General features: G+C 49.9%; 1 protein-coding gene across 1 annotated transcript; it reads right to left on the minus strand.

Annotated features, from left to right (window-relative positions):
* Window positions 1–2,456: 2,456 nt before the first annotated feature.
* Window positions 2,457–27,011, minus strand: LOC103191579 (glutamine-rich protein 2). The gene is made up of 17 exons (XM_042342577.1): window positions 26,703–27,011; window positions 26,260–26,334; window positions 25,580–26,165; window positions 23,826–24,076; window positions 21,707–21,765; window positions 20,664–20,754; window positions 19,326–19,529; window positions 12,037–12,159; window positions 7,639–7,695; window positions 7,134–7,283; window positions 6,931–7,046; window positions 6,778–6,846; window positions 6,121–6,225; window positions 4,157–4,295; window positions 3,599–3,677; window positions 3,168–3,263; window positions 2,457–2,738 (listed from the first exon to the last, which is right to left on the minus strand). The coding sequence occupies exons 1-17, from the start codon at window positions 26,724–26,726 to the stop codon at window positions 2,569–2,571; spliced, it is 2,394 nt and encodes a 797-aa protein (XP_042198511.1). The 5' UTR covers window positions 26,727–27,011; the 3' UTR covers window positions 2,457–2,568.
* Between the last annotated feature and the right edge of the window lie 692 nt (window positions 27,012–27,703).

Raw genomic sequence — 27,703 nt, forward strand, 5'->3', positions numbered from 1 at the left:
TTCACAAACCCTCGCTGACTCTCTTTGACTAGCTCATACCAGCTCAAGTGTTCATTCACTCTATAATAATAATAATAATCCTTGCATTTGATATAGCGCTTTTCACGTCGGGAGGACGTCCCAAAGCACTTCACAGAACACACTGTAAAGTGAATTGACTGTATATTTGTGGGCGAACGTGGCAGCCAATTGCGCACAGCAATGTCCCACAAACAGTCGTGGATTGAAAATGACCAATTTATTATTGTTTTGTTTTGGAGGGATTATTATTAGGCTCTGTGTGGAGTAAGGAAACTTGCCCAAGGTTTGGCCCTCTGCCTGGAATTGAACTCAGGTCTCTCACTTGCAAAGCGAGTGCTCTAACCACTGAGCTACAGGACTCCACACGGACTCTGTTCCGATGATGGTTCCAGTATTTTCCCTACAGCTGACGTTAAGCTGAGAGTCCTGGTTTCTCCCTCCCTCCCTTTTTCCAATCTAAGGGCACAATTCCCAAATCTAGTGGGCTTTGGAAAATCATGATGAGTGCATCTGCAATTTCCTCTCCTTTCTCCTTTTTACACCCTGGGGTAGAAACTATCAGGTCCTGGAGATTTGTCTGTCTCGAGACTCATTATTTTCTCCATTAACATTTTTTTATTAATATTAAATTTTATTAAGCATTTCTCTTTGACTTACTTTTAGGTTTCCCTGTACAGCTTGTATTTTGTCCTCAACCTCTACTGTTAAAAACGGTAGTGAAGTATTTATATAACAAGTCAGCCATTTCCTTATTTTCTGTTATAGTCTCACCCACATCTGGCTTTAATAGATCCACATTTCCCTTGACCATTCTCTTTCTTTTAATATATTTATAAACGCTTTTAGTATTGTTTTTAATATCACTTGCAAGCTTTTTTCATACTCCCATTTTGCTCCTCTTATTATTTTCTTTGTCTCCCTTTGTTGCCTTGTGTAGTTCTCCCATTCTCTCTGCATTCCCACTTTTTCTTGCATTTGAGTAAACTATTTCTTTTAGCTTGACACAGTCTCTGACCTGTTTTGTCCACCATGGTTGCTTAACTACACGATTGGAGCGTTTGCATTTTACGGTATGTACTTGTTCTGTGTTGTATCAAATACTTTTTTTGAATTGTTCCCATTGTTCAAGACCCTCCTCTTCGAACATGCCTGAAAGGCGCTATACAAGTGTAGGGGGTGTTGGGGGGGGTGTTGGGGGGGGTGTTTGGGGGGTGTTGGGGGGGTGTTTGGGGGGGGTGTTTGTTGGGGGGGTGTTTGGGGGGGGTGTTTGGGGGGGTGTTTGGGGGGGTGTTTGGGGGGGTGTTTGGGGGGTGTTTGGGGGGGGGGAGCAGGTGCTGCTGTGTCCGCGATGTGCAAATAAACCACACACACGAATCCCGGATATTTGCGTTTATTTTACATTGAAAAACAGTGGAATAAAATATTGTAAATGTCACATTGTTGATACAGTGAGTGCCGATGAGTGGGGGCGGGGCTGAGGGTGGGCGGGAAGTGGGCGGGGCCGAAAGGTGGGGCGGGGCTGAGGGTGGGCGGGAGGCGGGGCTGAGGGTGGCGGGAGGCGGGGCTGAGGGTGGCGCGGAGGCGGGGCTGAGGGTGGGCGGGAGGCGGGGCTGAGGGTGGGCGGGAGGCGGGGCTGAGGGTGGGCGGGAGGCGGGGCTGCGGGTGGGCGGAGGCGGGGCCGAGGGTGGGCGGGAGGCGGGCGCGGGTGGGCGGGAGGCGGGCCGAGGGTGGGCGGGAGGCGGGGCCGAGGGTGGGCGGGACGGCGGGGCGAGGGTGGGCGGGGCGGGGCCGAGGGTGGGCGGGAGGCGGGGCCGGGTGGGCGGGAGGCGGGGGAGGGTGGCGGGAGGCGGGGCCGAGGGTGGGCGGGAGGCGGGCCGAGGGTGGGCGGGAGGCGGGGCGAGGGTGGCGGGAGGCGGGCCGAGGGTGGGCGGGAGGCGGGGCCGAGGGTGGCGGGAGGCGGGGCCGAGGGTGGCGGGAGGCGGGGCCGAGGGTGGGCGGGAGGCGGGGCTGAGGGTGGGCGGGAGGCGGGGCTGAGGGTGGGCGGGAGGCGGGGCTGAGGGTGGGCGGGAGGCGGCGCTGAGGGTGGGCGGGAGGCGGGCTGAGGGTGGGCGGGAGGCGGGGCTGAGGGTGGGCGGGAGGCGGGGCTGAGGGTGGGCGGGAGCGGGGCTGAGGGTGGGCGGGAGGCGGGGCTGAGGGTGGGCGGGAGGCGGGGCTGAGGGTGGGCGGGAGGCGGGGCTGAGGGTGGTCACATAAGCTGAAGGTAAGTGTGGAGACAGTGACGTTATCCTTTATTTGTGTGCAGAGGACCCCCGGCCCCCCCCCCCCCCGCTGCCCCCCGGTCCCGCTGCCCCCCCACGCTGCTGCCCCCCTGCCCCCCCCCCCCCCCCCGCTGCCCCCCCCCCGCTGCTGCCCCCCCGCTGCCCCCCGCTGCCCCCTCATTCACACGTGTATCTATGTTGGCCGCTGACCCCTCCCCCCACCTACAGGCACTTCCACACGGATGGACTCGTTAAAGACAATTCCAGTTATATTAATAATTGGGAAGATTCAAGTCTTAATGGGCTCTTCAGGTGGAGGCGCAGCGATGTCCATGTGGATGTCCAGGGTCTCGGTGCCTGCAGGGAGGGGGTTGTCGGGGGGACAGGCCAGCAGTGGGGGGGCCTGGCTCCCCACACAGTGCTCCTGTGAAGAACTGCATTGCTCGTTTGACACGACTCCTGCAGGGAGACAAGAGATCAGAGTGGTTAGCGCACGCGCCTCGCAAGCGAGACCCAGGTTTGATTCCCAGCAGCTCAGGGAGAAACCGTGGGCAAGTGTCCTTCCTCCACACACCTCTGGGTACCAGCAGTCAGTGGGAACACAGTTGTTAATCGATTGGCGGATCACTTTCCAGGGTAATAATCCGTCCAAAAAAAATAGTTTGGACTGTTCCACGACTGAGGAACACTGTTGTTTCACCCACAAAAATATATTATTAATTCACTTTATAATTGACTGTGAAAGCACATTGAGACGGCTCAAAGACATGACATGCAAGGATTATTATAATAATTTCACAGCCCGCGCCCCACCCGCTCCGAGCACAATGCGGCTCAGGCTGGGTCGGGTCTAGCCCCAGCGATGGTGAGTGTGCGTGAGGGGGTTACCTTGTTGTGGGATGGTGGGGATACGGCCACTCTGTGAGCTCCTCGGGGGCTGAGGACCCGGGTATTTCTGGGATCGATACCCTCTCCCCTTGTTCACTGCAAAGTTAGAGAACATATGAAACAAATTAACTGAACAGCAGTGACCTCCCCACTTCCCCTCCATCGCCCTACCCCACAGTGCCCTCACCCCCTGCCCCTTCCCCCACAGTGCCCTCACCCCCTGCCCCTTCCCCTCCATCGCCCTCACCCCCAGCCCTTCCCCCTCCATAACCCCTCCCCCCAGCACCTCCATCACCCCTCCCCCCAGCCCCCTCCGCCTCCATCGCCCCTGCCCCAGCACTCTCCCCTTCCATCGCCCTTCCCCCCCAGCACCCACCCCCTCCATTGCCTCCCCACCTATATCATCCCCCCCTCCACATCACGGTACTCACCGTCCTTCCCCGCGATGGAGGGCAGTTTGCAGTTCTGACGATTTCGCGGTCCAGATGCCTCACTGCCGGTGTCATCACACTGTGGAGAGAGAGAGCAGTGGGTTCCTGTCAACTGCTATGGGGGAGATGGGGGGGGCTCCTTGTAACAGCCCGGGGTGGGGTGGTTCATGTCAAACCCCTTCCCTCATCTCCACGCTGCCAAACACAGGGCTGAGGGAGATCAGATCTCTAAGGGAGGGGGCGTGGACCCCACCATTGCCACATTCACCTACACAGCATCCCCCACCACCCTACTGCCCTCCCACCCCCCCCCACACATACACACAGCTCTTCCACCCCCCCCCCCCACATACAAACAGCTCTCCCATTGCCCCTTCCTGCCCCCCACACACAGCCCCTCCCACCCACACAGCCCCCCCCCCCCCCCCCCCCCGCTGCCCCTCGCATCCCCCACACACACTGCTTTGGGGGAAGTGAGGGGCTCTCTGTAACAGCCCATGGGGAACAGCAGTAACCTCCCCCCTCCCCCCATCGCCTACACAGCCCCCCCGTGCTGACCTCCTCCTCCTGCGAGTTGCTGAGCTGGTGCTGGTGTTGGCGTGTGCAGCGCCGCCCATGGGCATAGGTCAGGGTGTGGCTCCCCCCACAGCTTCGCGCCGAGGGGGGGAAATTCTCCATCAGATCAGCAATGCGCTCGCTGCCAGGGGGTGTGAGAGAGAGAGAGAGAGAGTAACTCGCCTGAGTGGAAGGGAGGGGGGAGCTGACAATTTGCTAACTAACAATACCCCCTCTCAGGTAACCCCCCCATCCTCATTGCCCTGAAAGCCAGTTTCTGACACTCATATTTTCTCCCTCGAGTCTTGAAAGCTTATTGTGGTGACGGTTTCCCTGCCGATCCCCTGATCACCAGCATTTATTATGTTTAGTTTGCTGTCACTAAATTGATTATCGCTGTTCCCGGTTAGTTTCAGACAGATCACTGTCAGTTACAGTCTATCCTGAATACGTTGAACCATCTATTCCTTTTCTCCTCATCTGTTATTGCTCTCCCTGTGTAGCCGCGTTCTCGCTGCTAATCCATGTTGGACTGTGTTTCTGCCTTTCTCCTAATACTCACGATTTGATGATGCTCTCATACATTTTGCGAGGTGGAGCGGCATTTAATGGACAGCCTAAATGCAATAACGGTCTTATAAATGGACTGACTGCCTTCACCGAGCCCTTAAAGTGACTCTGCACCCTCTCTATCTGCCTGCACAGATTGGCGTGAAGGCGCTGCATGCAGCCGATATTTCGATCCATTATTGATTGTTGATCTGTTCGTATCTGGATGTCTCCTGTCCAATTGCTAACATGAAAACATTGCATTAAATATATGCTAAACGATGAAGTCCCTGGAATTTGCTCTGCCAGATTATTGAGTCGTGGCAGCTTTTATTTCTCACCACTAATGCAGACTATTATTTTCTCTATACCACTTAATATCCTCAGATTCCAAGATCTGTTTATCCTCTGTAAGTGCCTCGAGGGAACTGGCTCATCGACAGGACATGGGTCGGACAGACTTGGGGCAGGGATTCTTCACCCTCGCTGATGTTAACCCTGGCAGCCAAAGCTCTGATATGGAGCTGAGCCAAGCTGTCAATGCTCTCAATGGCAAATCATGTGTTTTTAACAGGTTAAACTTTAGCAGTTACCCTAACACACACTCTGGGGTCCCCAAGCCTTGGCTCTTGCCAACCTGCATCTAAATAAGTAAGCAGGAGGAGTCCCTTCGGGGAGAGAATGCGCATTCCATTCCAGACACAGGTTAATTTATATTTGTAGGCGACATATATATGTGGAATTGTCAGTCTGGTTTGGATACTCAAAAGCACGGTCATGGGTTTTCACAATTGTCAGACACCTGACTCAACACACAAATAATTCTGTTTCGGGTCAAATGTTCAGGTTCCACATTTGTGTTTCTGATCTCACTGAGCAAATACTGACCCACACCAACTCACTGTCACATGGACCAGAGCAACCAGCCATGCAGCTGCAACAACGCAGTCACACTTACACTATTCACACAAACAGGGGTGGCCTAACCAGATATGTGACAAGAATAAAGAGGAACTGAGTGTCCACTGCCTGTGGGGAAAGACGGTTGCACTCTGGAGCCAGTGGTTAAGGCTGCAACTGTCCTCGGTGACCTGTGTTGAAGGCAATGTAACTTGGTCACAAAACACAGCAACTGGTTCTGGATCCATGTCACCACCTGGAGGAGACCAGTGATTTCTGACCTTGAGGCAAACTAAACATGAACCAGGTTTGTCCCAAGCTGGTGAATGGCTCAGGCTGGGGGGGCAGAGGCTCAGGCTGGGGGGCAGAGGCTCCGGCTGGGGGGGGGGCAGAGGCTCAGGCTGGGGGGCAGAGGCTCAGGCTGGGGGGCAGTGGCATGGCAAAGGCTGTGCAGAGGCAGCTTGGGAGGTGATTGTGGTCTGAGTCCCACCGGGGAAGGTAATGATGTGGGCACTGACCTGCGTTGCCGGTGTCTGCCGTATTGCATCTCAAACGGGCCGCTCAGCCTCTGTGAGCGGTAACACTGCCCTGGGGTCACAGGGATTGGCATTGAGGTGGGGCTCCTGAGGAAACCAAATCAATAACATTTATATACATGCCCCCCCCCCCAGAGCTGTGCATCCAACTGCAACACCATCAGACATATAGCAGCACTGCCAGAAGTGTCACTCACTCTGTAGTCAGAATCTCCCAATGATTAGTGCATAACCAAGTGTGTTACTTAGTGACTGGTGGAGGTCTGTAGCTCAGTAGTTAGAGCACTTGTAAGCAGGAGGACCTGGGTTTGATTGCCAGCCGGGCCGCACTGTCGGCAAGTTTCCTTACTACACTTCCACGCCTGTTTACCCAGCAGTAAATAGGAACCTGGTTGTTAATCCATTGCTGGATCGCTTTTCTGGGGTAATAATCCGTCCAAAACTAATAATAAATAAATTGATCACTTCAATCCATGACTGCAGGACGCTGCTGTGCGCAATTGACTGCCGCGTTTCGCCGACCAAAATACAGTCACTACACTTTACAGTATATCCCGTAAAGCGCTTTGAGATGTCTTGAAGATGTGATAAGGCTTTGTATCAAATGCAAGGATTATTATTATTACTATTATTACTTACGTGGCACATTGAGACTTTAGATCGAGCGGACGGTCACAGGACAAACAGTGGAAGTGGTTGATGAGCTGCCTGTGGGAGAGGAAACAACACAAGACGGTGACCAGTTGTTGCCATGTGCCGCTGGCACGAGCTGAACATTGGCCAATAACTTACCTCTTGAGGCCTGCGGCGGCCTCGCTGTCCGTTCCGCGCCGCTGTAGTTGTCGGTGGATGGATTTCCAGCGGTTTTCCAGTTGTTTCTTCAGGGGATCCAGCTCAATGCGGTCCAGCTGTGGCCACAAATATGATGCAATGAGCCAGGCAGCTGCGCAGCAACAGCGCAATAGCTGCGCAGTGAAGCACAATAGCGGCCTGACCTTGCGCTCCATCTCGGAGGAGAGTTTTTCTAGAATCTTTCCCCAGTCCTTCTCCTGGGAGCAGATCTTGTGCAGCAGTCCCTGGATCATCCTGTTCATCTGATCTGTCACTGCATCAAACTGTGCCCGGCTCACACGGGTCTCGGTGCTCTTAGAGGCAAGAGAGACAGTCACGGCTGCCCCTCCCACAGACCCCCCCCACAGCTCCTCCACCGCAGTCCCTCCTCCTCCAAGGCCCCCCCCCACACAAACATCCACTCCTTCCCACAATCATTCCCTCATTCACACTGACATTCTTCGGCACATCTCCACACACGTGTACACACACACACACATAATGTATACGCAAACACACACGTACACACACACATGTACACACACATACAATGTACACACAAACATACATATTCACACATGCAAACACACACATACACACACACACATGTACACACACGCAGATATATTCCCAATCTTCTCTGGAGGTGGGGCTAAAATGGAATCTCACCCCTTCATCTCTATCCACTTTCCTCTCCTCCAGGCGGCCCACTGTCTCGAACAAATGCTATAACATCAGAAACAGGTGTGAGAAACAGGTCCCCACCCCAGCCCCTGGCTCACTCTCACCCTCGCAGCATCTCACTGGCTGGCACTGCGCAGACACTGGGCACACACTTGCTGGCACCGGGAGCACACTGCTACTGGGCAACTGGCCACGAGGACACTGTTGTTGAGGTTGAAACGTAACTGGGATCAGACAGGATATGACAGGGATGGACTGTAGTTGAAGCTCAGTTGTGTGCCGCTGCAGCTGCTGCCATTAAAGCTTATGTAAAACACATCATTTGTTACAGCAAAGACTTTGCTTCTGTGATTCTCCACAACAATAATAATAATAATCCTTGCATTTGATATAGCGCTTTTCACATCGGGAGGACATCCCAAAGCGCTTCACAGAACACACTGTAAAGTGAATTGACTGTATATTTGTGGGCGAACGCGGCGGCCAATTGCGCACAGCAATGTCCCACAAACAATCGTAGGTTGAAAATGACCAATTTATTATTGTTTTTGGTTTCGGAGGGATTATTATTAGGCTCTGTGCGGAGTAAGGAAACTTGCCCAAGGTTTCGCCCTGCCGGGAAGTCATCTGTTGTGGTGAAGGATGGACTGAGAGGGTTTAGCTGTAACGAGATGGAGATTATAACCCTGGGAGTAGAAGAGTTCTCACTAACTCACTAACCAGAATTTCCTACGTCAACCCAACTTTGCTCCATTTCCCACAAACAGCCACTGGCCATTATTTCCTGCCTTTTAATTAAAATCTCTGTCACTCTCTCTTCCTCTATCTATCCCTCCGCCTTGCTCCTTACTTCCCAATCTTCAGATCCCACCTGAAAACCTTCCTATTCGATCTGTGCCTACAGTCATCTCCCCTCCGGCTTGGAGTCATGCTCCGCCACTACCGCTCCTAGCCTCGGCCAAGTCGTCCTTCTACTCCAGGATAATCCTGGAGGCGAAGAACAACCCCAGGCTACTGTTTTCTACCACATCCAGACTCCTCTGTCCCCCCCGCCACCCCGCGCAGGTCATCTCCTCCAACCTTCACTGTGAGGAGATGCTGGATTTCCTTCAATCCAAAATCAAGGGAATCCGCTCCGCGGTCACTACCCCTCCAACTTCCACCCACCACCCACCCCTTCCCTCCCACACTCCGACTCCTACCCATCCTCCCCTACACACCTTCGTACCCGTTTCCCCACCCTCTGTCACCAAACTCATCCTATCCCTGAAAACCACCACCTGCTCCCTTGACCCCATCCCCACTCCACTCCTTATCTCTCAGCTCCACCTCCTTGCCCCACATATCACAGACATCATCAACCTGTCCCTCTCCTGTGGCTCTGTTCCCATTCCCCTAAAAACTGCCATTATCACTCCCACTTTGAAAAAAACCCTCCCTTGATGCGTCGCCGCTATCAAGCTACCGGCCCATCTCCAACCTCCCCTTCCTGTCCAAGGTCCTGGAACGAGTTGTCGCCTCCCAGCTGCGCTCTTTCCTCTCCACCCATTCACTATTCGAACCCCTTCAGTCGGGTTTCCGTGCTGCCCATAGCACAGAAACTGCCCTGGTCAAGGTCACCAATGACATCCTGACCATCTGTGACCAGGGCTCCCTCTGCCTCCTCGTCCTATCCGCAGCATTCGACAGCGTCGACCACACTATCCTCCTCCACCGCTTGTCCTCCCACCTCAACCTTCAAGGCCCTGTCCTTGAGTGGTTTAGGTCGTACCTCTCCGACCGTCTTCATTTTGTTTCCACAAACGGCTTCTCCTCCACCCCCCGCACTGTCTCGTGCGGTGTCCCTCAAGGCTCTGTCCTCGGTCCCCTCCTCTTCACCCTCTATATGCTCCCCCTATGGTGACATCATCCGCAGACATGGGGTTAACTTCCACATGTATGCGGATGACACCCAACTCTACCTTTCCTCCTCTACCCTCAACTCCACGACCCCCGATGTCCTGACAGCTGTCTGTCCGACATCGAGTCCTGGACGAGAGACAACTTTCTTCAGCTCAACGTGCGCAAAACTGAGGCCCTCCTGATTGGCTCACGTCAGCGCCTCCGCACCTCAGGCGCTGACACCATCAGCATCCAAGGCCGCACTCTCCACCTCTCAAAGCCATCAGGAACCTCGGGGTTCTGTTCGACCCTGAGCTGTCCTTTCTCCAGATATTCTCCAGGCAGATATGAATCTGCGCCACAACTGGCACCGCCTTCCATCACCTCTGGAACATCGCCAGACTACGGCACTACCTCACCCCTCACGCGGCTGAAACTCTGGTCCACACCTTTATCACCTCAAGGCTGGACTATGGGAACTCTCTCCTCGCCGGCCTTCCCGGCCCTCCCTCCACACTGCAGGTCATTCAGAACTCTGCAGCTCGTGTACTGTCCCGCACCAGACACCGCGCCCACATCACTCCCACCCTCACTCCCACCCTCACCCTCCCTCGCCTCCACTGGCTCCCCATCCCCCAGAGGATCGATTTCAAGATCCTCATCCTCACCTACAAGGCCATTCATGGCCTCGCTCCCTCCTACCTCTCCGACCTACTATCCCCCTACCTACCTGCCCGTACCCTCCGTTCCTCTGGCTCCGGTCTGCTCCACATCCCCCGCCCCAACCGCCCTACCATCGGTGGCCGGGCCTTCAGCCTCTCAGCCCTGAGGCTCTGGAACTCTATCCCCCAGTGCCTTCGCCGCTTCCTCCCTTTCCTCCTTCAAGGCCGGTCTCAAGACCTTTCTCTTTGACCTTCAGCCTTCAGCTCCCCTCTCGACTCTCTACCCCTTCCTCGCTCCTTCCCTTCCCTCCCCTCACCCTGACCATTTCCCCCCTCCTCGCTCCCTCCCTTCCCTCCCCTCACCCTGACCATTTCCCCCCTGCTCGGGTCCTGACTCAACTGTCCAGCGCCTTGGGATGTCCTCCCGATGTGAAAGGCGCTCTATAAATGGAATCGTGTTGTTGTTGTTGTCGTCGTCAGGTGCTCTGGGACACTACTGCCACCTACCTGCCCATAACATAACATAACATGTAGGAGCAGGAGTAGGCCCTTCGAGCCTGCCCCGCCATTCAATCATGGCTGATCTTCTAATCTAACTCCGGCTCATAACCTGACCCTGCCTTATCCCCATATCCCTTAATCCCTTTTGCAATAAGAAATCTATCTGTCTCTGTCTTGAATATGTTCAAGGACTGAGCATCAACAGCCCTTTGGGGTAGTGAGTTCCATACATTCACTGCCCTTTGAGTGAAGAAGTTCTTCCTCAACTCAGTGCGAAAGGGCTGCCTCTGATTTTAAGGTTGTGACCCCTGGTTTTAGTTTCTCCAACCGGGGAAACAATCTCCCACTATCTACTCTATCATGCCCTTTGATGATCTTATAGGTTTCTATAAGATCCCCTCTAATTCTTCTATATTCTAGAGAATATAGGCCCAAATTGGTCAGCCTATCCTCGTAACTCATCCCCTCCATCCCTGGTACTAACTCAGTAAATCTACGCTGCACCCCCTCCAAGGCAAGTACATCCTTCCTTAAATAAGGAGACCAAAACTGCACACAGTATTCCAGGTGTGGTCTCACAGGGCCCTATTCAGTTGCAGCGAGACTTCCCTACTCTTATACTCTAATCCTTTCATAATGAACGCTAACATACCATTCGCCTTCCTAATTGCTGCTGCACCTGCAGACTAACTTTCTGTGATTGTTGTACAAGGACACCCGAGTCCCTCTGGACACCAACACATTCCAATCTCTCCCCTTCTAAAAAATAACCCGCTCTACCATTTGTGCTCCCGAGGTGGATGACTTCGCACTTCCCTACATTATACTTCATCTGCCACCTACCTGCCCAATCACCTAACCTATCTATGTCGTCCTCTGTGTTGACACTTCCTCCTAGTTTTGTGTCATACCCTGCTTGAGGGACTTGCAAATGCAAGTTGTTGTTGTTAAATCCTAACTGAAGAACCGCCAGCTTTGGGAAGTTGTAGTTGGTGTTAATCTCTGTAATGTTACCCTGGGGTGGCTGGGGCCATGGAGGCCTTTTGAGTGGGTGGGTGGGGACAGCAGGTGGTGGGAACTGGACTCCGGGATCAATGGCCCTTTAGGTCTGGGAGATGTGGATCAGATCTACCAGGTCGTCACCAGTTTTCACATGGACTCCATTCTGCCACCTCCACTTTGAGCCGTGTCTGGGCAGCGAGCCATGGCACTCAGTCACTAACTGTTGCCATCACTGTATCCGGGCCCGGGTATATATATATATATTATATATAATAGCACAGCTTCGCCCGGATTACCTTCCTCCCTTTTGCACACACTTTCATTCCTCTCTCCTCACCTCAATTTTCTTCTGCTGCTGCTGGTCATCCTCCAACAGTTGTCCTGCCATCTGGTTCAGCTTCTCACACTCTCCGTACAGCTCCAGAATAGAATTCTGAACCCGACTCCGCAGTCCCAGGTCCTGCAACAGACCAGAGCGGTCTTACTGCCAGAGTGTCACAATTCACACCCCCCGCCCCATTGGTTACACATAGAACCATAAACACTGTGACTCAGTGCGAAGCTATTAGAACCATTGCTTCAATGTCAATGTTTGCCTGTCCAAAGAAGCCATCTCCCCTACCAGATCCAATTCGCTCTTCCATCGCCCCTAAATCACACTTTCCCAATACTCTTTCCTCTGCATATGGTTATTTAATTTCTCTTTAAATGTCCATCAACTCTGTTCCAAAATTTCCACAGTCTCTCCTTGGAACTCATAGCTGTCTATTTCGTCTGGGTGACATCCTGGTGACATCATCCACAGGGTCAGTTTCCACATGTATGCAGATGACACCCAACTTTCTCTGCCTCCACCCTTGACTCCAGGACCCACTGTGGTCCTGACAGAATGTCCGTCAGACAACAAGCCCTGGATGAGAGCGAACGTTCTTCAAGACCGAGGCTCCTGATTGGCTCCCGTCAGCGCCTCCTCACCTCAGGCGCTGACAGCATCACCATCATGGGGCTCACTCCCCCTTGCTAAGCCAGTCCGGACCCTTGGGGTCTTGCTTAACCCTCTACCCCACATCTGTGCCATGATCCGCTCTGCCTTCCCCCACCTCCACAACGTTGCCCAGCTCCACCACTGTCTCACACCGCAGGCCACCGACACCCTCATACATGTATTTACGGACCTCTTTTGTTCAATATTTTTATAAATGATCTGGAACTAGGAGTCGCAAGTACAGTGGCTAAGTTTCTAGATGACACCCTGCTAATGAAGGTGGTAGATTGTGAAGCTGAACAAGATAGGTTACAGGAGGATTTGAGCATTCTTGGGAATTGGGCAGATCGGTGGCAGATGAAGTTCAATATGGAGAAATGTAAAGAACTTCACTTGGGACAAAAAATCCTGGAAGGGACTATTATTTGAACGGAAGGAAAATAATGCAAATGGAAAATGAAAAGGACCTAGGGGTCCTGATTAACAATAAACTGAAGCTCAGCCAAAATAGTGGGGTAATCCTGCCACTGTATAAATCATTATATCATTGCATAAATCATGTATAAATCTACTACTTAGAGATTGTGCACAGTTCTGGTCGCCGCAGTACAAAAAGGATATTGGAGAAATTGAGAAGATAGAGGAGGGCAACTAAAATAATTGAGGGAATGGAGGGACTGGACTATGAGGAGCAAATTTGGCATGTTCACGCTGAAAAAGAGAAGATTGAGAGGCGACATGATTGCTGTCTTTAAGATTCTAAAGGGACCAAACAATATCATGACAGCCTGTTTCAACTTGTCCTGAATAGTAAAAACCAGAGGCTATGGCCTGCAATTGAAGGGGGTAAATTCCGAACAAATTTTCGCAAACACTATTTCAAGGAGTGAATAGTGAACCTGTGGCTCCCGAGGGAGACGGTTGAAGCAGGAAATGTTGATTCTTTCAAACAGAGATTAGAAATAGGAAATAACATCATGGGATACAGAAAGCAGAGAGTTGTGGTGAACGGCTGCTTTTCTGACTGGAGGTACAATGGTGTCCCCCAGGGATCGGTATTAGGACCACTGCTCTTTTTAATATACATAAATGATCTGGACTTGGGTATAGCAAGTACCATTTCCAAGTTTGCGGACGACACAAACTTGCGGACGATCCCACTCCCCGGCCCTTTCCCCATAACCTGCAAACCCGTCCTCCTCAAATACCCGTCCACCACATTTTTAAAAGTTGTTATCGAATCGGCCTCGACCGCCCTTTCTGGCAATGCTTTCCAGATTCGAACAACTCGCTGCGTGAAAACATTTCTTCTCCCCTCCCCTCGGCTTTTCTTAGAGACTATTTTGAATCTGTGACCTCGAGTCACCGACACCCACCTGTGGGAACAGTTTTTCCCTTTCTATCCCATCAAATCCCCTCATGATTTTGAAGACCTCTATTAGGTCCTCGTAACCTTCTCTGCTCCAATGAGAATAATCCTAACCTCTCTACCCTTTCCTCATCATCACGGTCCCTCATTCCTGGTCCCATCCTTATAAATCTCCTCTGGCCCTTTCCAATGCCTTAACATCCTTCCTATAGTGCGGTGCCGCAGTATTGCAACTGAGGCCTAACCAGTGTTTATATGGGTTAATCATCACCTGCTGATTCTTGTACTCTATGTCCCTATTTATAAATCCTAGAATCCCATTTGCCCTTTTTACAGCTTTATCTACCTGTCCTGTCACCTTCGAGGATTTATTTACCTGCACCCCCAGGTCTCTCTGTTCTTTTACCCCCCTTAAGATTGTATTACCGCCTATATTGTCTCCCCTCATTCTTTCTACCAAAATGCATTACCTCGCATTTCTCCACATTGAAACTCATCTGCCATGTGTCGGCCATTTTACCATCTGTCTATGTCTTCCTGCAGTCGGCTCCTGTCCTTCTCACCGTTTGCCCCCTCCCTAACTTAGTGTTGTCATAGAGTACAAGAGTCAGGAGGTGATGATTAACCCATATAAAACACTGGTTAGGCCTCAGTTAGAATACTGCGCCCAGTTCTGGGCATCGCACTACAGGAAGGATGTTAAGGCATTGGAAAGGGCGCAGAGGAGATTTATGAGGATGGGACCAGGAATGAGGGACCGTGATGATGAGGAAAGGGTAGAGAGGTTAGGATTATTCTCATTGGAGCAGAGAAGGTTATGAGGACCTAATAGAGGTCTTCAAAATCATGATAGGTTAGAAAGGGAAAAACTGTTCCCACTGGTGGGTGTGTCGGGGACTCGAGGTCACAGATTCAAAATAGTCTCTAAAAGAAGCCGAGGGGAGAGGTGAGAAGAAATGTTTTCACGCAGCGAGTTGTTTGAATCTGGAACATTGCCTGAGAGGGCGGTCGAGGCCGATTTGATAACTTTTAAAAAAGCGGTGGACGGGTATTTGAGGAGGACAGGTTTGCAGGTTATGGGGAAAGGGCCGGGGGGTGGGATTGACATTACATTGCTCTTTTCAAAGAGCTGCACAGACTTGATGGGCCGAACGGCCTCTTTTTGTGCTGTACAATTCTATGATTCTATATAGACAGAGGGAGTTTGGACATATGTGCCTGTGACTGCCAGGAAGGTGGAAGGCGAACTAGATGAGCCAACTTAAGTAGAGCCAACTTTGCTGGTATGAGAGAGGATTTAGCTAAAATAAAACGGGAAATTAGACTTAAGGATTTGACAGTAGACCAGCAATGGCAGACGTTTAAGGAGATACTGCAAAATTCCCAGCGAGCACATATTCTTTTGAGGAATAAGAATGCCACCGGAAAGGTGGCCCAACTGTGGCTCACTGGAGCAGTTAGGGACAGTATAAAGTTAAAGGAAGAAGCCTACAAAACAGCTAAGATGATAGTAAACCCGAGGATTGGGAGAACTTTAGGGATCAACAAGGAGAACCAAAAAAGTGATTAAGAGGGAGAAAATGGAATATGAGGGCAAACTAGCGAAGAACATAAAGACAGACTGTAAGAGTTTTTACAAATATATAAAGAGGAAGAGGCTGTCAAAGGTAAATGTGGGTCTGCTACAGGCAGAGACGGGGGGAATTATAGTTGGGGACAAAGACACGGCAGAGTCATTAAACAAGTACTTTGCTACTGTCTTCACCTTAGAAGATACTGAAAACCTACCAAGAATAGAGGGGAATCAAGAAGACAATGTTAGCGAGCAACTTGGGGAAATTAATATTAGTAAAGAAATGTTTTTAGGTAAATTGTCAGGTCTTAAAACTGATAAATCCCCTGGACCTGATGGCCTACATCCCAGGATTTTAAAAGAGGTAGTTACTGAGACAGTGGACGGCTTGTCTTTGATCTTCCAAAATTCTCTGGGTTCTGGAACGGTTCCCATTGATTGGAAGATTGCAAACGTAACACCACTATTTAAGAAGAGTGGGAGAGAAAAGATGGGGAACTATAGACCAGTTAGTCTGACTTCAGTGGGAGGGAAAATTCTTAATTCCTTAATTAAAGATGTCGTTGTGGGATTCCTGGAAGACCATAACAAGATTATGCAGAGTCAACATGGCTTTACAAAAGGGAAGTCATGCTTCACTAATCTTTTAGAGTGTTTTGAAGATGTATCTGCAGGTTAGATAGGGGGGAACCAGTAGATGTAGTATATTTAGATTTTAAAAAGGCATTTGACAAAGTGCCACACAAAAGGCTATTACACAAGGTTATGGAATCCTGTAGCTCAGTGGTTAGAGCACTCACATTGCAAGTGAGAGACCTGAGTTCAATTCCAGGCAGAGGGCGAAACCTTGGGCAAGTTTCCTTACTCCACACAGAGCCCTAATAGTAATCCTCCAAAACAAAAAACAATAATAAATTGGTCATTTTCAATCCACGACTGTTTGTGGGACATTGCTGTGCGCAATTGGCTGCCGCGTTCGCCCACAAATATACAGTCAATTCACTTTACAGTATATTCTGTGAAGCGCTTTGGGACGTCCTCCCGACGTGAAAAGCGCTATATCAAATGCAAGGATTATTATTATTATTAAGGCCCACGGGATAAATGGGAGCATATTAGCACTGATTGAAGAGTGGCTAACGGGTAGAAAACAGAGAGTAGGGATAAACGGGTCATTCTCGAATTGGCAGGATGTGACTAGTAGAGTGCCACAAGGATCAGTGCTGGGCCTCAGCTATTTACAATTTACATCAATGATCTCGACGAGGACATTGAATGTAACATATCTAAATTGACGGATGACACTAAACTCGGTGGGAGAGTAAGCTCTGAGGATGATGCAAAAAGATTGCAACGGGATATAGATAGGTTTGGGGAGTGGGCGAGGAGGTGGCAGATGGAATTTAATGTGGGGAAGTGTGAAGTTATTTACCAAGGTAGCCAAAATAGAAAAACAGATTATTTTCTGAGGGGCGAGATTAGATAGTGTTAGTGTGCAGAGGGATTTGGGTTTCCTTGTACACCAGTCTCAAAAAGTTAGTTTGCAGGTGCAGCAGCAACTAAGAAGGCGAACGGCACGTTAGCGTTCATTGCAAAAGGTTTAGAGTACAAGAGTAGGGAAGTCTTGCTGCAACTGTATAGGGCCTTGGTGAGACCGCACCGAGAGTATTGTGTGCAGTTCTGGTCTCCTTATTTATAAAAGGACATACTTGCCCTCGAGGGGGTGCAGCGTAGATTCACTGGGTTAGATCCTGGGGTGAGGGGACTGACCCATGAGGATAGGCTGAATAAACTAGGGCTGTACTCTCTAGAGTACAGAAGAATTAGGGGAGATCTTATTGAAACATATAAGATTCTTAAAGGGCTGATAAAGTAGACACTGAGGGACAGTAGGAGAACCTATAACCGGGGGTCACAGTCTTAAAATTAAGAGTCAGCCTTTTAGAACAGAGTAGAGGAAACATTTCTTCACTCAGAGGGTAGTGAATTTATGGAATTCACTCCCCCAGAAGGCTGTAGATGCTCAGTCCTTGAACATCTTCAAGGCTGAGACTGATAGATTTTTAAAAAATAGAGGGATTAGGGGATATGGGGATAAGGGAAGGTAATTAGAGTTAGGTCAGAAGATCAGCCATGATCTTATTGAATGGCGGGGCAGCTCGAGGGCCGAATGGCCTACTCCTGCTCCTAATTCTTATGTTCTTATGCTCTTATTGACCTTGGTCTTTTTTGTCCGGAATTTTTTATGTTCTTACATGTTCATAACATCCAGGCTCAACTAAGCAAACTCACTGCTTGTCGGCCTCCCCAACTCCTCCCTCTATAGGCTCCAGATCATCCAGAACTCTGCAACTCGTGTCCTCTTCCACACCAGGCTCTGCGACCCTTTCATCCCCATTCTCGCCCGACTCCACTGGCTTCCCATCACACAGAGGATACAGTTCAAGATTCTGGTCCTCACCTTCAAAGACCTTTGTGGCCTTGCTTCCCCCAACCTCTACCACCTCCTAACCTCTACCATCCTGCTCGCTCCCTCCACTCAGCAGACTCCGGCCTACTTACGTCCCCCACCTCGCTCGCCCCACCATTGGCGTGTGGGCCTTCAGCCACTATGCTCCCACCTTCTAGAATTCCATTCCGCAGTCCCTCCGCCTCACCCCTTCCCTTGCCTCCTTCAAGACCCGTCTCAAGAACCTCCTCTTTGACCGTGCCTTTGGTTACCCTGCTTCCCCTGCCCTCCACCTTTCATGATCCCGACCGCCAACTCAGGTCAGAAGCACTGATTGGGATGTCCTCCCCACGTGAACTCCGCTTTACACATGTAACTTTGTTGTTTTTATACATCTACCAGACAGCTGGCTGACGAAAACAATTCTAAAAGCCACCTCCAGAAAATAATTCCACATTCTGAAAATCGTCTCCCAAACTTCCGCCCGTGCTCCTAGTAATAATCTTAAATTCATGGGCCTCTTGTCCGTCAACAAGTTACCATCGAAAATAATTTGTCACCATTTATCCTCTCAATTCCTCCTGTATCATATCATCCTTCAACTTTCACTGCTCCAAGTTTCTCCTCATAGTTATTTCCTCTTACCTTTGGTATCATCCTTATGAATCTATGTTGCACCTCCCCAATATTTTATATAACATGGCATGCAAAATGACACAAAATATTTCAACCTAATAGTGTAAAGATTATGTAATACAAAAATTCATCAACACTTTTTTCCTATGGAACTTAATCACTGTGTATAAAATTCATGATCCTATTTGCCCCTTTCTCTCTCTGCATTTTATACTCTGAACAATCTGTATATTTGTTCCCTCGTCCTCCACTCCATTGAGAATTTTCACACTAAGGTCGTACTTCAATTTTTTTGATTTATATTTTCCCCACTCCGCTAATCTGTCATTATGCCTCCGGCATTCTTCCTCTGCAAATATGGATGATTCCCTTTGCTCCTACACCCAGATTATAAATAAAAACAGAAAACAATACCCAACCCTGGGGCACACATCTCACCAATCCACTCCAGTCTGTAAATTCAAAAAATATCCTTGAATCCCTTTTTTCAGCCATGTATTTCTCTCCCCATTTTACCATCCATGCAAAATATCTCCAGAAATTCCTGGGCCACCCCCCCCCCCCCCACCACTATTGTCTGACATACACCCTCCTGAAAGCAATCAGTATTGGACCTGTACACCATCTCCTTGATTGTCCATTATTGAGTTCACTGTCTCCTGCAGTGCCTGGAAGCGTTGACACAAGTTACTGGCATCTTTACTGACATCCAGACTGCAGACAGGACACGTGCCATCAGTTTCAAAGCCCAGGCTCATGCCCAGAAGTGCACATGATGAGCCCATGATCTTCTCCAGCACAGGGCCCAGCTTGTCCATCTGCAGGAGGACAAGAGAAGACATGAAATAGAGGCAAGAGAATAGTGAATGGGTTCGTTGAGACCAAGAAATTTCTGAATAACAGCTTTTAACAACACTGAAACACTTGAATGAAATGATGTTCCTGTGACAACTGATCACATTCACACACAAGTTGTTGAGGAAAGTAGTCCCATGGCATTCAATGTCCAATTAGATTTCAGCGCTGCACAGACACAGACATGCAGAGATAATGCCACATATACATATTCCTGTCATACACTCCAGCTGCTCGGCAGCCGAGTGGGATAAACCTCAGCCCAATGTGTGGGGCAGTAGCTGCCTGGACCAGACTCTGTTGGATGAGGGTGCTGGCTGTGGGAGGTGTTGCAGGGGATCATTTCATTCTTTTTGGTTCTGATAACCACGTGGTGGCTGTCACTTCCACCGCTCAGTGGGCTCTGGCCTGTTCCATCTCCCACCCAGCCCGTCCCACCATGTGCGGTCGGGGCTTCAGCACTCTGCCCACACTCTCTGAAACTCCATTCCACAGTCCCTCCACCTCGCCCCCTCCCTTGCCTCCTTCAAGGCTCATCTCATGGCTCTCCTCTTCGACGGTGTCTTTGGTCACTTTCCTAGCCCCACCCTCCCTGCCCTCCACCCTCCCTGATCCCAAACACCAGCTTGCGTCCCAAACCCTGACTATCTGGCGCCTTGGGACTTCCTCCTGATGTAAATGTGATTTTTGGTTGTTATGGTTAAACCAGAAAGGCAACAAAGTGGGGAGGGGGAACATCCCAAATCTCTGCTTCTCGCTATGTTGGTAACGGATAAGGGTGTTGGCTGTGAGGGAGTGGGCTGGGAGGGAGTGGGCTGGGAGGGTGTGGGCTGGGAGGGTGTGGGCTGGGAGGGAGTGGGCTGGGAGGGAGTGGGCTGGGAGGGTGTGGGCTGGGAGGGAGTGGGCTGGGAGGGTGTGGGCTGGGAGGGTGTGGGCTGGGAGGGAGTGGGCTGGGAGGGTGTGGGCTGGGAGGGAGTGGGCTGGGAGGGAGTGGGCTGGGAGAGGTGGTGCAGGGATTGTGGCCTTGTTTATGGTTCTGATAACATGGTGGAGGCTGTAGGGCTCGTGTTGTGAGCTGTGCTGTGGCAGTGACAGACCTGCTGTTGTAAGACAGCCCCGGATGCCGTCTCTTGTTCCTGCATTTTCCTCAATCCATTTAATTCATCTGCGATATGTTTAACCGTGACCCTGATCAGGGAAAGGAATCTCTGTCACCTTTTATCTTAAAGAATTTTTCATTTTTTAAAAAGAAAATATATAAAGTAGATATTTACATTTGCTTCAAAACATTCCTGTGACAGAAAACATCACAACAAACAATATCCCATTGCAATATGTACATGACCCGGCCCCTTGTGGGGTGGGAGGTGTAGGTAGTCTCCCCGCTGAACTTTAGAGGCCACAGTTACAGGGTCTTGTCCGCCCCCTCTGGCGCTTCCCCCTTTATGGGGACACAGCAGATATACAACTTGTGCAATGTGCACACGTTCACAGCACGCTCTTTAGTGACAGTGTGAACACACCTGTGCGCGGGCCTCACGTATACAGTTAGTGAGCTCTTGCTGGCCACGGCTGGTCCCATGTACACCACACGCACACATTTACAGTTTGGGGATGCTCTTATACTACCTGACGAGGGTTCCCCGATTACACCCCAACTCACATGGGACAGAACACAACCCAACCCCCGGGAGGAAGCCGCTGCACCTCCATTGAGGTGGAAAGACTGAGGTATCCCCAATTGGGGGAATGGGCAGGGGGATTCCTTTGTCTTCAGAGACAGTTACACAATGGGGCTAGACCCGTTCATTGTCCAAGTCACAACCTTGGGGAGATCATGGGTGAAGCCGCATTTGGTAGATAAGGTGTAAATGGCATTCAAACAAAAGAGTGCCCAGTGGGTGACTGGGGCTGGTGAGTATCTTACAACTGAGTCACTGCTTCAGAACCATAGAACTACAGCACAGGAGAAGGTAATGATACTAAATAATAATCCTTACATTTGATATAGGGTCTAATCACGCCGTTGAGACATCTCAAAGTGCTTCACAGAATATACTGTAAAGTGAAGTGACTGTGTGATTTATGGGTGAATTCCAAGGCTCTAAGTAGCAAGTGGAGTTTTAGGTCCTGCTCTTACCTGAGGTGTGCTATCTGTGTCTTCACATCATCAGTAGACTTTCCATCCAGGATGTCATCCTACAGACAAGGACAAGGTCAGCATATCCTCAGCCACTGTGTACGATCATCTCACTGAGGACCTTATGGTCCTGCTGGTCTCGGGCTGACACTGAGGCTCAGATCTTGGCTTTGGCATGATTCAGCCTTTACCCAGGGTTAATGATACACACTGGGCTAGCACCCCACTCCCACCAACCCTCTGCAGCTAAAGGTGAAGAGGATTGGTGGGAAAGGGGTGCTAGCCCAGTGTTTACCCTCTGCAACCTTCTACAAGCAAACACTCTTCCATTTCAGAAAAATGGGAGCTGGGACCAGACCTGGGAGAGAACCGGCCTTGGCTTCAGAATCACTGACACTATGTTTTTGGATGGCTTCTTTAAGGTCAAACGGGGTTGGTGAGGGTGAGGTTGGAGGAGTGTGATGGTTTGCGTGAGGGAATGGGGGAGTGAGAGGTTGGTGTGACTTGAGACAGGACATACATCATGCTGGTACTAAGTAGAGCAGCCTATTGCTGGGTTGTGTTCACCAGTGATGACATTGCCCTAGGAACATACGTGTATCACTAGGGAAGGAATTTTTGTTTACAAACAGTTTAATAGTTACACAGGCAGTTGGCACTTTTCATTGAGCGTTTTTGACAGTGTATAAGAAAATTTCATTACTTATCTTTGAAACTGGTCACTCAGGATAGTACAGTGGAAATAAAAGAAGGATCTTGCCTGGAACAGTCAACCCTGCAGATTTTCCCTTGCAGCAGGAATAGAGTGAACGTAAAGTTTCTAAGCTACCTTCACGTGTCCTGTTACTCTGACTTTGCCTCTAACCCGGCGAATGTGGAAACGATGGAAACATCCCACTTTGCATGTGCCAGCAGAACTTATTAGTCATACATTTGGGAAGGTGTTCAAACAGAAACACAATAGAAAATAAGGGCTAGAAAGAGATGCAGAGGACAACAGTCATTGACATAAACAATCTATTGCAAAATGTTCATATGGATTACTCAGAGCTTCTCAGAAAGATGAAGAGGAGTGACATTCAAGTAACATTTTTAATATTTGCATTTTTTCTCTTTATCTTTATATAAACCAGATACAAACTACTGAGAGATAGGAAGGGAATATAGAGGGGACAACCCTGGCAATGAGTGTGGCAGGGGCAGTGTCCACTGATCAGCCTTTTCGTACCATCTTTGCTGAGACATTGTTTGGTAGCCCTCTCGGCTCTCTAACTCCCTCCTCGCCGGTCTCCCATCCACTGCCATCCATAACATCCGGATCATTCATAACTTTGCTGCCCGCATTCTCACCCACACGAAACTCCGCTCCCCGATCCCCCCAGTCCTGGCCAGACTGCACCGGCTCCTGTCCCAGAGAGGATCGACTTCAAGATCCTCACCTTGTATTCAAGTCCCTACACTCCTCTGCACCCCCCGACCTCTCTGGCCTCCTCTCTCTGTCCAATCCGCTGCTGACCCAATCCCTGAAGCTACTTAAACCTGTGTTGGATTCCCTTTAAGAAAATAAGGACCAATTAACTAAGACCAATGAAAGGGAACCAGGAGGTAGAAAAGCAGGCAGGAAGCAGAGAGTGGCTGACTAGAGATTTTTTTTGGTTGGATTGTTTGCTTTTTAACTTGTGAGCTGAGGATAAAAGAGTTTTCTTTACATTGAATGTTGAGAACCTAACATCATGTTGGAAGGGGCTGCAATGCCATCATACACAGCAAGTGTAACCTGGCCAACAGGAGTGACGTGCAATTGTGCAATGAATCTCATTTGTGCTGAATAGTTTAATAAGGACATTAAAGTGACAGGGAATTCTGAGGTGTTTTTCTTAATGTGACCCTGTGCGTGGTGAAAGGGACTGAACGTCCCAAACTTCTTGCATTACTGCCTTTCAAACAAAACGCTGGCTGAAAACTGACAAGGTTGTTAAAAATTGTTAAACATCAGAAAATATTTCCTCCTTCACTTTCTGTGTTACCCAAGCTCCCCCACAGTGGTACCAGCCTCATGCACCCTCTCTACTCCAGGGCTCCGGGACACTATATAAATGCAAGTTGTTGTTGTGCTTACCCTCATTCTGTCTGTTTCCCCTTCTTCATCTTCGTCTTCACTTTCTTCTCCCTCTCTTCCTTCTTGTGCTCCTGCTTTTCCTCTCGCTCGTCTTCCTGCCCTCTCACTTTCTCTTTCTTGTCCTCCTTTTTGATCTCTTGCTCTTCCTTGTTTTTTCCCCATTTCTATCCTGTATTTCTGATGTTTCTCTTTCAGTTCTCTCTCCTTCTGCTGTCTATATTCCTTAAGCATTGCCTTTAGGTTCATCACATCTGCCATTAGCCGCGTAATTTTGTTGTTGTTGTTATGTGAGGGATTTAGATCAAAAAGAAATAATTTTGACACAAAAACAATGAATGAAGATTAAAACAGAACAATACTGAGAAGATGATTTTGTGATTGTAATTTATGGTTTAGACTAATGACTTGCCCAACATTAGGGACTCCTGAATTCTGATGAGGTGCCTTTTAAAAGCTGCTATATTTCTCATGTACACGCGCAGAGGGATAGGGTGTGTTCAGGATAGCTGCTGTAGGTTGTACCCATGTCACTTTTACTCGGGCACACGTGGTGGTGTTAATTTGTGTGGATACAAGAAGTTTGCCTGATACTCTGGGATTAGATAAGCAGAGAGACAATGTGCACTACATTACGGACACAGGGAAATGTTCAGGTTGCATGCATAGGTGGAACTCTCAGTCTGGTTTGGTAACTCTTAAACACGGTGATAGGTTTCAGACACACGGCTGATCACGGTGATGGGGTTCTGTATGTCAGACACACGGCTGATCACGGTGATGGGGTTCTGTATGTCAGACACACGGCTAATCACGGTGATGTGTCATTCAGAACTCTGCAGCTCGTGTACTGTCCCGCACCAGGCTTCGGGACCACATCACTCCCACCCTCGCTCACCTCCACTGGCTCCCCATCCCCCAGAGGATTGATTTCAAGATCCTCATCCTCACCTACAAGGCCATTCACGGCCTTGCTCCCTCCTACCTCTCCAACCTACTATCCCCCTACCTACCTGTCCGTACCCTCCGTTCCTCTGGCTCCGGTCTGCTCCACGTCCCCCGCCCCAACCGCCCTACCATCGGTGGTCGGGCCTTCAGCCTCTCAGCCCCGAGGCTCTGGAACTCCATCCCCAGTGCCTTCGCCTTGCTTCCTCCCTTTCCTCCTTCAAGGCCGGTCTCAAAACCTTTCTCTTTGACCGAGCCTTCAGCTCCCCTCTCGACTCTCTTCCCCCTCCTCGCTCCCTCCCTTCCCTCCCCTCACCCTGACCATTTCCCCCCTCCTCGCTCCCTCCCTTCCCCCCCTCACCCTGACCATTTCCCCCCTGCTCGGGTCATGACCCAACTGTGCAGCGCCTTGGGACGTCCTCCTGACGTGAAAGGCGCTTTATAAATGGAATCTTGTTGTTGTTGTTGTTGATGGGGTTCTGTATGTCAGACACACGGCTAATCACGGTGATGGGGTTCTGTATGTCAGACACACGGCTAATCACGGTGATGGGGTTCTGTATGTCAGACACACGGCTGATCACGGTGATGGGGTTCTGTATGTCAGACACACGGCTAATCACGGTGATGGGGTTCTGTATGTCAGACACACGGCTGATCACGGTGATGGGGTTCTGTATGTCAGACACACGGCAAAATATTTTTAAAAATAGGAATGGAACCTTTGGAAAACTGGCTTCTCCTGGCTCTTATTTTCAGGGCAATGGGTGTGAAGTTGAGCTGGTAGACCTAAAGCTTACTGTACAACTCACCTACATTTCCCAAGTTCTTCTCAATGTCAGCAACGCGCTGTGTCAGCATTTGATGCTCATCAGATGTAATTCCAATTCGTCGCAGAGCTGTCACTGCTTCTGGAAACTGCTGTGCTGCACGTTCACTGAAACTGGCAATGTTTTCAGGAGAAGCACTCGTCACTTCAGGAGCACTAACCCTGGTTTGTAAGGAACTCTCCAATGCTGAAGATACTTGAGGAATAGATTCTGAGGGAGATGTGGACGGCAATCGCTCAGGCGAAGACGGGGACTCAGCAAAGGGTGATGAGATCTTGTGGCCTGAAGGTGAGGCCTCCTGGCCAGGAGGTGGACCTGCGACCCCAAGGGCATACCCTGTGCCCTCAGGGGTGAGGCCTGTGCCCCCAGTGGTGGGGCTTGTGCCCCCAGTGGTGGGGCTTGTGTCCCCGGGGGCGAAGACTGTGCTCCCCAGGGCAGGGCCTGTGCCCCCTAGAGGTGGGATAGCCAGATTGGCACTATCTTGGTATTGGTCTGGGAAAGCCGGCTCTTGCAGACTTTGAGGTAAAGGTTGTCCTCCACTGGTACCAGACAGTAAAGCAAGAGCATCCTGTTAACAGGTGTAAATGGAGAGTTAGTTCTTACAAAAACGTGCATCAATTGCAGAAAATAATTATTAAAATTTGAAACATTATTGAATTTACAGATTGCGCCTCCACCAGCGTTTCATGTAGAACTTCCCATCTGACATATTTGTCCAATTCAGAAGGAGTCGTTTTCTAAAGGGCAAAAGAGAAAATACTCATTCAGAAAGACTTATTCTTATAATTCATTCAATGAAATTTTATTTATTAAAATACCTCAGAACCAGATTGACTGTTCATAGCATCATCTAGGTCATTCATGTCCTGGCGATGGCAAGCTTCGGTTTCATAAATATTTTGTTTGACAAAACTGGGTTTGGTTGGGTCACCAGGACTCATGGCCAAAAAGCCACAGTACAAATACTTAATAAACCCTATAATATTAAAATATTCAAATCAAAAGTTTTAATTGAATATTTTTCAGAAATTAATAAGCAAATCATTAATTGAGCCTATAAATAATTTCTCCCTGTTCAGAATACGAAAGCACAACTTATACTCACTATTATCTGATCCACCAATGCCATTTGCTGAACTACCTGAAATATAGAAGGAAAAAGACCATCTATCACCGTGAAATGAAAAAAGGAGCTTGTGTTTGTGATGCCAAGCTTAGACTTTATAAACTTTTAGATTGTCAAACTCACTGGATAGTTGTCACCCTCTGCTGTTGGCTGCCACTCGTGACTTCATTTTCAAAAAATAAATATTATAATATCTTCAAAGGTAAAATGATTTAGAAAAACAGTGCATATTCAGTACTGACAGTTGACGGGGAGTCAACCTCTCCTCCCTCATCCCCATTCCCCCCACCCCTGCCTCACAACCTGGACCCCCTCCCCTCCCACACACCCTTCTGTCAACCGCTCCCTCCACATCGGACTGCAAAATGTCCGCTCCCTCTGCAACAAGGCCCTGGTCATCAACGATCTCATCCTTGATGAGAACGTTGATATCATGGCCTTAACAGAAACCTGGCTCACCCCAGGCGACACCTTCCCCCTCACGGAGGCCACGCCACCCGGCTACACCTCCCACCACATCCCCCGCCCCAACCGCCGTGGCGGTGGTGTTGCCCTTATCTCAAGGACACCACTTGCCCTATCCCCCTACTCCACTGGCTCTTTCCCCTCCTTTGAGCACCTCACCCTCTCCCACCCCTCATTCCTCTCCCTTAAAATCCTCCTCCTCTACCGGCCCCCTAAAACCTCTCCCACCTTCATCTCTGACATTTCAACACTCCTCACATCTCTTTGCCTCTGCTCCGATCGCCTCATCATCCTGGGCGACTTTAACCTACACTTCACCCCCTCCTGCTCCATCTCCACAGACTTCTCTTCCCTGCTCTCCTCACTCAACCTCTCCTTACACATAAACTCCCCCACTCACAGTCACGGCCACCCACTCGATTTGGTGATCACCCGGGGCCTCAGTGTCTCGGATGTCACTATTACCGACAAGGCCATCTCTGACCACCACTTCATCTCCTTCACCACCTCCACCC

This window comes from Callorhinchus milii, unplaced genomic scaffold (assembly GCF_018977255.1).
Source record: "Callorhinchus milii isolate IMCB2004 unplaced genomic scaffold, IMCB_Cmil_1.0 Scaffold20, whole genome shotgun sequence".
NCBI classification, from domain to species: domain Eukaryota; kingdom Metazoa; phylum Chordata; class Chondrichthyes; order Chimaeriformes; family Callorhinchidae; genus Callorhinchus; species Callorhinchus milii.

Bases quoted from the DNA above. Each gene is read 5' to 3' on its own strand.
- LOC103191579 (XM_042342577.1), bottom strand. From the start codon at position 26,726: ATGGCATTGGTGGATCAGATAATA. The intron at 20,755-21,706 runs GTAAGAGCAGGA...TTCCCTGATCAG, and splicing joins ACACAGATAGCACACCTCAG to GGTCACGGTTAAACATATCG. The intron at 6,226-6,777 runs GTAAGTAATAAT...TGGTTTCCTCAG, and splicing joins CTAAAGTCTCAATGTGCCAC to GAGCCCCACCTCAATGCCAA.